We start from the raw sequence: 12863 nt of genomic DNA, 5'->3' as shown, positions 1-12863 counted from the left end.
GCTGAATACAATTAAATGTAAGGTTTTAAAATTTGAGATCAATAGAACAAATGCTTCATGATCCATAGCTTCCTCCACCTCTTCCAGTATAACTCCACAAAAGGGGGAGGAAACCATGGATCATGGGGTGATAGAGATAGATTTAAAGTTCTGGGGACATATTACAAAGGATTGCAGCAGTGTTGAGGAGAACATTGACCATGAGAAATAAAAGTGTGCTGATCCCATTGTATAAAGCTTTGATTAGACCACATCTGGATTTCTGCACTCAGATCTGGTCACTGGGATTTCAGAAGGGGATGAAGTAACAAGGTTACTTCATCCTTTCATTGCTTATGAGAATAGACTAAGATCATGTGGACTGTAGAGTTTGGTAGATAGAAGGCAAAAGTGGGATATGACTGAGACATTAAAGCTGTTGAAGAGTTATTGTTGTATAGACACTGAGGAGATTTTTCACATGGCAGAATGAGCAAGGAATAAGGCCAAGTTGCCATCCCTTGCAGTTACAAAAGGAAGTGGTGAGTAAAAGGATAAGAAGTAAGTTTTTTCATGGAGAGTGGTATTGCCTGAGAGGGTAATGAATGTGCAGACTGTGGATGATTTCAAGGAGTGCTATGAGACTTTGTGTTCACTAGTGTTGACCTTCTGCAATGAGTCTTGTGACTCCATGGGGATCAGGAAAATAATAATAATAAAATAATGATATTATTTTATTATTATTATGTCCAATACTAGTTTTGTCCAGAACTATTCAAATTACAAAGGAAACAAATTCCTTTTGTAATCCTCTTTAGGATTTAACAAAGAATGCGCTTTAATACAATCAGTTCCAATAAAGGAATCGTCTCACTCTGGTACAAAGTTTGCACAATTTACAAAATAAGAAACACATCCTACCTCTGTAACTTGAATACAAACTATACTCAGGAATATTTACCTCACTCCAGAAAGTTAAACATGAAGATAAAATAGATTAAACTGTTTGCTTTTCAGTATTCTAAACGCACTCTTCATTATATGTATTTAGTTCCTATCCTTAACTGAATAATAGTTTTCTTCTCGTCTTCAGTATTCGGTAAAACACCCGCTATCACAAAAACCACTGTTTAGAAGAAACACACAATTTCAATTAGAGATAAAATATTCTGCTTTTATTTCATTCATTGATAGAAACAAACCCAGGGTTATATTAAACAACAGTAGATAAAGCTAGTACTAGAACTTGCTTTCTCCAAGCTTGAGCTACTGTTATACTAACAACAAAAGCTATATTCAAGGCCTTGTTCTAGATTATCTTCTGGTGGCCATACCCATTTGAAAGAAATGCATATTTCCAGATAAATTCATTGGTCTCCAAATACATTCCTATAATATTTTCTTCTGTCAAAATGGCTATCTGTAATCACATGTTATCTAGCCACAGCAAAACAATATTCAATGCCTTCTAGATTACCTTCTGGTGGTTGCAAATGATATTTAAAGAAATAACTACTTTCAGATAAATTTTTAGATCTCCAAATACATTCCTATATCTCTTTCTCCCATCAATAATAGCTCCTTGTAACTATAAATTACCCAGCCATGTTTTTTCCTCTCTTGCATTCTTTCAATCTCTTATCTGCACATGCACACACCATCTTCAAACTCACTGATGTTGGCCAAAATACAGCACAGTACTTGAACTATGTACATTTTTAACTCCATGTTTTTTTCTTCACTGCATCACATAACATTCCCAAAGTAAGCAATACATTATAACATAATGGGCAGGTTCGAGGTTTAGAGGTGCAAGAGGAGAGTGTGTTCCTTCCAAATACTGAGTACTCTGGATGTCAGTAAAGCTGTGGGACTGGATGGTGTTTCACCACAGGTTTTGAGAGAATGAGCTAAAGAACTGACAGCTCCTTTGACCTGGCTTTTCAATGAAAGTCTGGCTATGGTAAAGGTACCCAAGGTATGGAAGGAAGGTAAGATAGTGCCATTGCATAAGGGCAGTAGCAGACTGGAAGTATCTAATTATAGGCCAGTTTGTGTGTCATCAGTAGTTGTTAAGGTCTTGGAGAAATTAATGAGGGACTATATACAGCATTAGGCAGATGAGGGTAATGTTATCTATGAGAATCAACATGGATTTGTTAAGGGGTGCTCTTGCTTAAGTAATATGATCGCCGTTTATAATAAAGTGACAAGAGCAGTTGATGAGAGAAAGGCATATACTGCCATTTTTTTGGATTTTATTTTGGATCCTTATTATTATTATTCAGGCCTCCATGGAGACCTGAATAATAATAATAATAATAATAATAATAATAATAATAATAAACCAGTCACAATCCATTTTAACAACAACAACATTTTAACATTTTACAAAATGAATTTCATAACGATAATTTGTTTTGTGGAGATAAAGACAAGTAAATTTATTTATAATGTTAAATTAAATTCTACTATTATAATAAACTATTAAATTATGTTAAACAGACAGTAGTGGACAATAATACATAAGCCGCCTAATTAAAAATAATAATAAATAAAAATGTGGTGAATCTGAATGAAACTCATCAGATACTTCACAATACAAAGTTTATATTTAAATCCATAAATGTCTTAGGTGGACTAGTTTTGCTTTTTTTAAATGGATTCACTAGTATCACTTTTCCTTTATTTATGAGACATCATAACTAAGTAAAAAAACTCACTAATTCAAAAAATTATATTGAATAACTAAAGCTTATTAATAATAATATTATTATTCAAATGTTCTGATATACCAAAACTAAAACAGTTCTTTGTACACTATGAGTACAATCTTATACTGAACAAGGAGCTATGAGTATGGCCTCATGACAGAGAAAGAGTAAGATGTGCGACACATGACCGTTCAATGTTTCATTCTCTTCTCACGAATAATTTTAAAACCAGGTTAGGGGCATTGTTAATTCTTTTGCATATTCCTTTTGCATACATGTTGATATCCTATCCAGTCCCTTAGTCCCCCCTATCCATGCTACGTTTGTATTGAGCTCTTCCAGTATCTTTAATACCTCTACCTCATTGATCTCCATCTTTTCATCATGTTCCACTTTGGCTTCTGAAGAACAAATGTCTGTCAGAAATTTATACCTTATCAAAGTGATTACTTAATAACATAGTATTTCTTGTGCATTCATTGCATTTTTCTCTTTCCTACCATTGGAAGTCACTAAGGTTATTCTGCCATGGCCATTTTTCTTTTTACTCATCGCCATGTCTTCCTCACCACCTGTCACTCACTAGCCTGTTCTTCATACTGTTTCTAAGCTTGGTAATTACATTTTTTCTGATACTGGTTCCATAAATTTAAACAAGAGATCAGATAGAAAGATTACAAGCTGTGTACTACATTGACGGAACTGTACTCCAGAAAAATGATGCAGCCAGGCATTTGGGAGTAGCAGTAGATAGAGAATTGAAGTTAAGAGGTTATATTGCTAAAGTAGCTAGGTAGCTAACAGGATTACTCGGTTATTGAAGATTACACTAACAAACAGAGATAAGGAAGTTATCATTCCTCTTTATAAAGCCTTAATATGATTACACCTGGATTACTGTGCTCAGGTCTGGTCACCGTTCTTGGGGATGAGGAAGTGGCAGAGAGGATACCAAGTGAGTGACCAAGATGGTGAGTGATCTGTTGAATGCTCCCTATGAGGGGAGATTGAGGGTTTGTGAATTGCAAAAGTTGGTTGATAGGCAAAAAAAGGGGGAAGATATGATAGAAACATTGAAATTACTTAAAGGGTTTTATAGGACTAATGCAAGGGGAAATGTAAAAGGTCATCACTGGAAGTTAGGTACGAGTGTGGTTAGCAAGAGCATGAGGACTAGATTTTTCACTTGGAGAGTGGTGAATGAATGGAATGGGTTGCCTGAGTCAGTTGTAAGTGCTCTATCTGTTAAATGTTTCAAAGAGAGGTACAATAGATATTTTGCTGATAGCTTGAGTCTCCACAGAGGTGCTTGTGCAATAATTCAAAAAATTCAACTCACTAATTCCTTAATATATAATAATAATAATAATAATAATAATAATAATAATAATTTTACTTTATTTTATTTATTGATATTATTATTTTTTTATGCAGCTTTTGTCTTGCTTCAAAGTTTTTCTCATCAATTTAACTTTCCTGAAATTTAAGCTCCCAATATGGGGATGCAGTCAGTGCTAGTTTCTTGAGAAACTCCTTGACAGTGTTCCATACACTTCAAAGTAATATGAGAAACTGATTTATTATTATTATACAGGTATCTCCATGGGAACAAAAGACTGATCATGGGAGATCCATGCGAACAATTATTTACACAATAGTTATCATTACCTCTTCTAAAACTTAGTCACTGCTGAGGGAATTACAACTACCCCTGGAAATCAATTCCATTCATTCACCATTCTCCAAGCAAAATATTTAGTCTGCACACTTGTGCAACTTCCAGGACTGATCCCCCTTGTTCTCTCCCTACTCATCATGTACTAAAAAATTTCTTTAGTGTCAATCTTATAGAATTCCTTTAGTAATTAATGAGCTCCTATCATGTCACCTCTCTTCCACTTGTTAACCAAACTCTGCAATTATCCCCTCCACCCCACACACACGCGAGAGCATTCCACAGAAAGGTCTGTGGAATGATCTCTCATTTCTGAATCCTCTCCACCATTTCTTAATCTACATGAAACCCAGGTGACCAAATCTGTGCACAGTAATCAAGATGTGGCAAATTAATAAGCTCCTATCATGTCCTTATGAAGAGGAATAATAACTTCTCTATCTTTACTTGTCAATGTGTTCTTCAACATCCAAGTAATCATCTGAGCTATTTTGCCAATTCTTGCAATACGTCCTCTGAATCTTAAATCTCTATCCACCATTACTTCCAGATTTCTAGCCTCATAAGTTTCCTGTAATCTAGTACCATCAATATGATAAGAAGTTTGTAATCTTTTCATCCCAAAGTGCATTATCTTACATTTTACTAAATTAAATTGACAACCATTGTCCTTTGGCCACATTGCCAATTTATCTAAATCATCCTGCAGGATATCTACATCACCTTTATTAACTATTGCCCTCCCAAGTTTTGCATAATCAACAAACAACTCGATATCCCTCCCCCCATTAAATCATTTGCTATACTATTAACATCATCAGCCATTTTCTGTCCACCTGGATGAAGCCACCCACCCTACCAAGTCCTCTATTCATTCCTATCTCGAGTCTTTCTATGCCAATGAGTTCCTGTCATCTCTTTAATCTCATCCTTTGATCATCTCTTTAATCTCATTCTTCAACCATCTCTTTGGTCTTCCTGTAGCTCTCTTTCCATGGTATAACAATCTACTTCAGCTTTGTCCATTTTTGAGGGTTACTTCTTGCAATATGACTTGCCTGTTGACATTTGGATATTTTAATGGCTGTTATAATGCCTCTCAGCTATTCTGAGCACTGGCCCAAGTTATTGCACTTTCTATCTGGAATGGCATGAGTAATGATCCATTTTCTTCTGGGTGATTCTCAATTTATTGGTCGATTTTTTAGTCAAAGTCCATGTTTCCCTTCCATATGTCATGACTGGAAGTATACAACTGTTGAATATTTTTCTTTTAAGGCAGAATGGGATGTTTCCTTTGAATGCTTTTATGGTGTTTTCCAATGGCTATCCAAACAAGTTGAATTCTATGTATATATTCTTCTTTACAGTCACCCTTTTAACATACAAATTGAAAAGTGCTGGTCCTAGTACAGAGCCCTGAGGCATTCCACTAGTAGCACTCATTTGCCTTGATTCCACTCCACCAGAAACTACTCTCTTGTGCAGCCACTCCTATCCATGCTATTAGCTTCATATCCATTTCCATTTGCTCCATCTTTGAAACAGTTTCCCATGCAGTATTCTTCAGTATTCTGTAAAATGCTTTTGCAAAGTCCAACAGTATCATGGTATAACCATCTACATCATCCATTTTTTGCTGTCACTTTATTATAAATTGTGAATATATTACTAAGGCAGAACCTGCCGTTTGGAAAGCACATTGGTGCCCATCGCAGTGTATCATATTCCTACCCATCCACTACTGAATGTTACCTTTAACCAACTTTTCCAAAACTTTAATCCCCACTCCTGAGATACTAATTAGTCTGTAATTTGCTACTTTTGTCTTCATGTAATGGAACTATCTTATCCTTTTACCACCTCCTCCGTGACCTTGCCAGAGCTGAGACTTAGATTAAATAACTTCATCAGAGGCACTGCCAGTTCTCTTGCACATTCTAATAGCACATGGGCAGACATTCTATCCAGTTCTGTATTCACAGTGATATTTTTCAATATGCTGAGTCCCTTCCAGTATGTTTACCTCAATTCTCACATCTGTCTCTGTCCCATTAGTAATTGCAAAGTCTCCACCTGGATGATACACCCTTGCAAAGTGATCACTTAGAAGCTCAACTATTTCTTCTGCTTCTGTTGTTTTCCTACCATCAGCACTGAGTAAAGATATTTTTCCATAATCATTCTTTCTCCCACTTACTGACAGCAAAAAAAAAAAAACTCTTCTGATGTACTTTTACTTGCTTAATTACTTTTCTCTCATAATTGCCTGCACTTTGTATTGCTCATGAGCATATAGATCACTTTTTTTTTCTTTATAATTCCTCTACAATATATGTTTAATTCATTTTTTTTTGCAGCTCCTGCTTTTCATTGCTACTCATCTATTTAATCTCCACTCTCATTTATCCTTCTGATCCTGGGTAGGTAGGTATATAGTCCAATACTCTCTCCCCCCAAACAATCCCTGACCACTTTCTATACACTGCTGACATTCTTTCCTTTAGCTTCTTATGCCATGGCACGGCTCCAAGCAATGATTTGAAGTCTCACATCATAATCATTTGCTCATTTGCTCTGATCAGAGGTAGAGTTGTTACCATGTTTATGAATAGATTTGATGTCATTACAAGATCCAACACGCTCAAATCCTTAGTCCCCTCCATGTGATGTTGTTTCAGGTAATTACTCCTAAGTAGCTGTAGAAATTCCATTTCCATTCTTGCCATGTGCTCTTTCCTCCTCCCAATTCCTATACTTGTAGTTGAAGTCCCTGATAATTGCTAATTAAATGATAATTGCTTGGACTACATTTATCGTGCTAAAAGCAGAAATGAATGATCTGTTTTGTCTTACTGGCCTGTATTTCACACCAGACAGCCTCAAATAAACAATTTCCCTCAGATCTAAAATCCTCTTAACTTTATTTTTGTTGGTTGAAATTCTGCAAGAATCATTGGTAATACTCCTCCTACTGTCCTGTTCCCTCTATCCTCTCTGAAAATACAATGCCACTTGCATTCTTTCCCTGTAATATACCATTTTTTGTCAACCAGGTCAACGCTGATTTTGATAATTTTTGGCCAGGTTGAGCTGACCAATGCCAAAAACTCCTCTCCTTTATTTTTGATAATTACTTGTGGCATTCGTGTACATGCATTTCAACCGTCCCCTGGGCCTGCAGTTATCCTTCCTTAATGTCATTACCAACCCGCTCAGATTCAAAACCTGGGAAACCACACCCATTACCATTACTAATGGTAATGTTTATCAGTTCACTGCAATATACATTCATTTTCACCCTACGATTGCAAACTCTTGACTGAGAGTGTCATGTACAACACAAGATCATATAATGTTTCATTTCACTCTTCTTCACTTTGGTGTTACCTGCACAATATATCCACATATACTGTATAACATCAAAATGAAAAACTGATGATTTATTCTTTTTCTCTGACTAATTGGAAACAAACAAAAGAAAATCTGTGATACATAAATATTCAAAAAAGTGGATCAAAATTTGGTGGATGTGAAAAAATACACTGAGTGTGCATTTCTGTTTAATGTTTATTTTAGTTCTGTGCTTTGCTCTATCCTTGTATAGTTGTTGTTACAAGTGTTATCAAATTTTACTCCTTTGAATTAGAAAAAAAAAACATACCTAGAAAAATCAGTCAAGCAGATTCAATCACTATTTTAATGCATTCCAAAAGAAAAATCACAGTAATGTGTATGCTACAGTAAGTATTTTCATATTGAGCAAACACCCATTTAAGAAAAATTATAAATTCTCTAACTTTCAATATTTTCTCATCATCATGATCATTTCCTTGTATGTACAGGATACTGTAATAATACAAAACAATTAAGGATTCATTGCTGTTTCCAAATTATATTTTAGTACAATAAAAATATTATTTAGAATACCTAAAACAGAGCCAGAAAAATAACCAGTAGAACGTGCTGTATATATATATGCCATGTGCTCTATAGTTTCACCCACAGAATACTGAAGATCCAAGAGAGTAGGTCCTGTTATAGCTATATTTAATCCCTATTAAAAAAAACAACCATTGATTAGTACTAAGAGATATCATATTTGCTCTATGTTGCTAATTTTTAATATGACACATCAATTAAACACATCAATTTTTAAATTGATGTGTTTAATGGAAACATTTAAATTCAAAGTTTTTCGATTAAATAAGTGATTTAATACTAAGAATAACCTAAGTACAGGTTTTGTCAGTAGAGAAGAGAAGTTAGTTAAATAATCAACTCAGGCTACTTATCTGAGTAGGTCAGGTTTTTAAGAGTTGCTTGAATTAATTATCAGCCTGGTAGTTGGTTGCTATGCATGTTAACTGATGTCAGAAACATCAGGTATAAAGGCAAGAAATTATTAGCATAGATAAATGCAGTCAGATCAAAAATTATTGGCTTTAGTGACACCTGACTGATAGAAGAGGATATGCATACAGGAATAGAATGTAATGGATACAGTGTATTCAGAGAAGATATGCAGAATAAAAAGGAAGACAAAAATACTGAGAGTGTTCCCTAAATATATATATATATAGATAGATAGATAGATTTTTTTTTTTTATTGTAAACATAACAATCTTATATACAGGATTAACCGGTTTTTGGTTCTCTGCAGTCAGACAGAGAGGTTACATGCTCATACTCTTGTTGAGGTATGTTACATTGAAGTCACTTATAAGGCTAATTACATTTTTTTTTTTTTAATTAAATTAAAGCCATTAAGAGTTATTTTAACATGATACTGTATAAGAACATAAATGTGGAAGAACATAGAAGTTACTATTGCACAATATTATCTATTTACATGAGAGTGCCAGCTGATTAATTTTCGCACTGTTAAGCACAACAATTCTTCTTTCTTCCCCCTTTCTTTGGGGGGGGTTAAAGGTGTCACTGCTATGCTGGAAAGTGGATTATAATGCAGTCGCCCTGCTCAGCCAGGAGTTGATTCCATGGATTCCATTCTTGGTGGAAAAGATCTAAGGTGTTGTTTTGTCTATGGTGGTGATGCTCGTGTAGGATCCGACTTCTCACCTTTTGTTGGAAGGCTGCAGTGAGTTGGTCAGTTGCCTCTCTCTGTGAAGTTGCTCTGCTGTCTGGTCTTGTATGTCTGGGGTAGAAGTTGTATATTACCGCTTTCACGGTGATGAAAAGATAATTGCAGAATGAATGGTTATTTGACTCCACATGGACGAGATTGAAATATTCCTCTTCTGTATGAAGATTACCACAGGTAAGAGCTGCCGTTTCCCGAGTCAAACTGATTAATTTAGTGTTGGCTGGGCATTCCAAGTAGATATGCCGGACCGTTCCTAATTGGTAGCAGAAGAGGCAGTTATCTAAGATGTTTGAGTTAAATTTTTGTAATATAGTAGGAGTGGGTAATATATTATGCCACATTCTCCAATGAATATCTGCGTCAGGTTTGATGGCTCTTGTGCGATATGGTAGATCCCATTGAAATAGTGTTTGATCAGATGATGCAGGATTTTCCAACAAAGAGTTATTTTAACATGATACTGTATAATGCTTTGGTTCGACTGTTGTGTTAGAGTGCTGTAGATCTTGTTGGTGTTGCTGGGTGTAAGTTTCTCCCATGAGTTATTGGTTTTTATCAGAAAGATAGGCGTCAAAACTTCTGAGTTTGGAGGGCTAAGTCCCACTTCTGTTATGCTATCAGGCATAGCGGCTTGAAAAGTGGCCTTTACGGTGTCTATCTGCTCAGACTCATTCCCATATTCCAGGTTTTCGAGCGAATTTGGAAAGCGCCAGGTGAGGCTTGGAGAAAGAATGTCACCCAAGATCCTCACGTTTCGCCAGCTCCATGGAGGAAAGAAAAATTCTTTCTGAGTGATCGGGCTTCTTACCATCATGTTGTGAAAGATGGGTTCCATGAGAATTTCAGGTAGGGATGCTGTCTTCACTGTGTGCTGGAGGTTTAGCTTCTTCCATCGTCGAAGGGCATCTTTGTAGAAGTATGTTAAATTTACAGGCACTTGAGCTGTTGTCATTCTTAAGGTGGTGGAGAGAGAGAGATCTCTAGTGGCAGAAGTGAAAATATATTCAGTGGTGCATTTGTGTGATATTTCCTGTTGTAGGGCATTAATGAGAAATCGAGTGTGGAACGTTGTTATCCTGTTGTCAATGGAGACCAAATTTTGTCCTCCATCTTTGAGAGAAGTACATAGCTTGGAGTAGGAAAGCCAGTTTGTTTTGTTCCATATGAATCGATATGGTTGACTTTATTTGTTTGATCAATTGCAATGGTGGCGTAAGAATCTTTAGTGTATGCCAAAGGACACTGGTGGCTATTTGGTTAACGATTATTGTTCTCCCTCTTGTGGAGGCAGAGGCTCGTATTGCTGCCCACTTTCCTAGAACTTGCTTGAAACGCTTGTTTAGTGTTTCCCAGTTCTTATCCACATAAGAGGGTGTGTTTCCTAGGTAAATCCCCAGGTATTTGTTTCCCTCTGTGGACCAGGTACCAGACATTGGGGAATCGGTTCGGTTTTTCCATTTGCCACACCACAGTCCTAAGGTTTTATGTGTGTTTAGTTTGGCTCCTGAGGCTGCCTGATATTGTTGGTATGCCATTTGTATGTTATAGAAGTCCTCTTCTTTGCGGGCTATGATTGTAACATCATCAGCATATGCTGTCAGGGTTATGGTTTGGTAGGGAAGTTTAGGGTGGCATGCTCTGAGCAGCATGCTGAGTCTACACAAAAAGGGTTCAATGGCAAGTGTGTAAAGAGGACCGGAGAGTGGACAGCCTTGTTTAATACCTCTGCTGTATGGTGCAGTTATGGTAAGCCTGTTGTTCTATCTATCTATCTTTTCTATCTGTTTTCTATTTGTTCTATCTATCTATCTATCTATCTATAGATAAATAGATATTTTTTTTTTTTTTTTTTTTAAATTTAACTTGTTAAAATAAACATTACACGATAGGTAACAAGGACTATTTACATATTATATATTATAAGTTTTTAAGTATATATATTTCAGAGAAAGAAACATTTTTTTTTTCGGGTGTACAATACAGAATGCAACAAATGAATTAAAAAATTTACAGTTCAGTTTCAGTCTGAGTTATCTTTCAGATGAAGCACATTGTCGTCGTCAATCCAGAAGAGGGTACCAGGTGGATTTCACGCCTCTATGAATTTCACGACAGTTCTTGTTTCTTTGAAGTGCTCAAGTTCCAATATCAGCCTGCTTTTTAGTTTCCGACGGAGGATATACATGAGGGTTTGTGCAGCTTCGGTGATGGATGGGTGCTGGTTACTTCTTGTCTGTTTTAGGTAGAAGCTGTAGATGACGGCCTTAGCGCAGATGAAGAGGAAATTGTATGTTCTGTGTCTGTTTTCTTCTGTGTGGACTAAATTCCAGTAGTCTTCTTGGCTGTGTGCGTAGTTACAGGTGCTCGAGGCAGTATTCAGGGCATAGGTGATTATCATTTTGTTTGCGGGACAGGTCAGATATGTGTGTTCCAAGGTACCTGAAACGTCACAGAATAGACACAGATCCGTTTCTCTTAGCTGAAATTTGTACAGCTTAGAAGGAGTTGGCAAGATGTTGTGCCATAGTCTCCACTGTATATCGGAATCTGGTTTGGCACATTTTGATTTATATGGCAGATCCCACTGAAAACTGTGTGGTATATGCAGCCTTGTAGATGAGAGTGTTAAGGCTGAGTATAAGAAGGGCGAGGATGGGGACACTGACATGAGGAAGTGGTATATTTTCTTGTAGTTGGAGGGAAGAATTGGAAGTGAGGCTTCAGATTGTACAAGATGAAATATTGGCCCCGAGCAGTTTCTATGAGGAATACGGATTTCCTGAGGTGTAGCGATATCTGGATAGACTTTTATAATGGAGGCTTGCAGCTGTTGATATTGCTTTTCAGTTTTTGGGTTCTTCATTGGTAGGCTTGTGAATGCTTTCCACTTTAGGGTGTGGGTTAGGAGGTCTCCTATGACTCTTATTCCTGCCCAGTTCCATGTAGGGAAAAGAAAAGGCTGGCCCGTTGTGAAACTTGTGATGTTTCTGTTCGCAAATAGTGGTTCTGTAAGTACAGCTGATTCTGTTGATCCTGTGAGTGTGTGATGAAGTCCTGTGTTTTTCCATTGCTGCAGAGCGTCTTTGTAAAAAAGAGGTAGCTTAGGAGGAGATGGTGCAGGACTGGCCATTCGGAGGATTGTGGAAAGTGTAAGTCCTCTGGTGGATGATTTCGTGATGTAATCGAAGGTGGTCACATAAGTGTGATTGCATTGAAGTGTTTTTAGGAGGAGGATTATCCTGAAAGATCTAATCTTGTTTTCAAGGGAAATCAGTACTTGCCCTTCCTTGCTGAGTGGCTTGCAGAGTTTAGGGTATGTTGTCCAGTGAGTTTTGTTCCAGAGGAACGTTTGATTTCCTTTTGAATGTGGTGGAGAAATTCTTCAGGA

At 36.6% G+C, this 12863-nt stretch overlaps 1 protein-coding gene across 1 annotated transcript in view; it reads right to left on the bottom strand.

The window, feature by feature from the left end:
* The window catches only part of LOC150102373 (sodium-dependent glucose transporter 1A-like), an 82931-nt gene that overhangs the window by 49351 nt on the left and 20717 nt on the right, over positions 1–12863 (bottom strand). Inside the window, exon 2 of the mRNA XM_090399179.1 lies at positions 8299–8425. Coding sequence (XP_090255305.1) covers positions 8299–8425 — 127 coding nt within the window. The remainder of the gene's footprint in view (positions 1–8298; positions 8426–12863) is intronic.

The sequence above is a fragment of the Typopeltis vanoorti genome, chromosome 10 (genome assembly GCF_054136105.1).
Source record: "Typopeltis vanoorti isolate ZY-2024b chromosome 10, IOZ_Tvanoo_1.0, whole genome shotgun sequence".
NCBI lineage: Eukaryota > Metazoa > Arthropoda > Arachnida > Uropygi > Thelyphonidae > Typopeltis > Typopeltis vanoorti.
The sequence above is the reverse complement of the archived record's forward strand: the minus strand, read 5'-3'. Positions and strand labels throughout refer to the sequence as shown.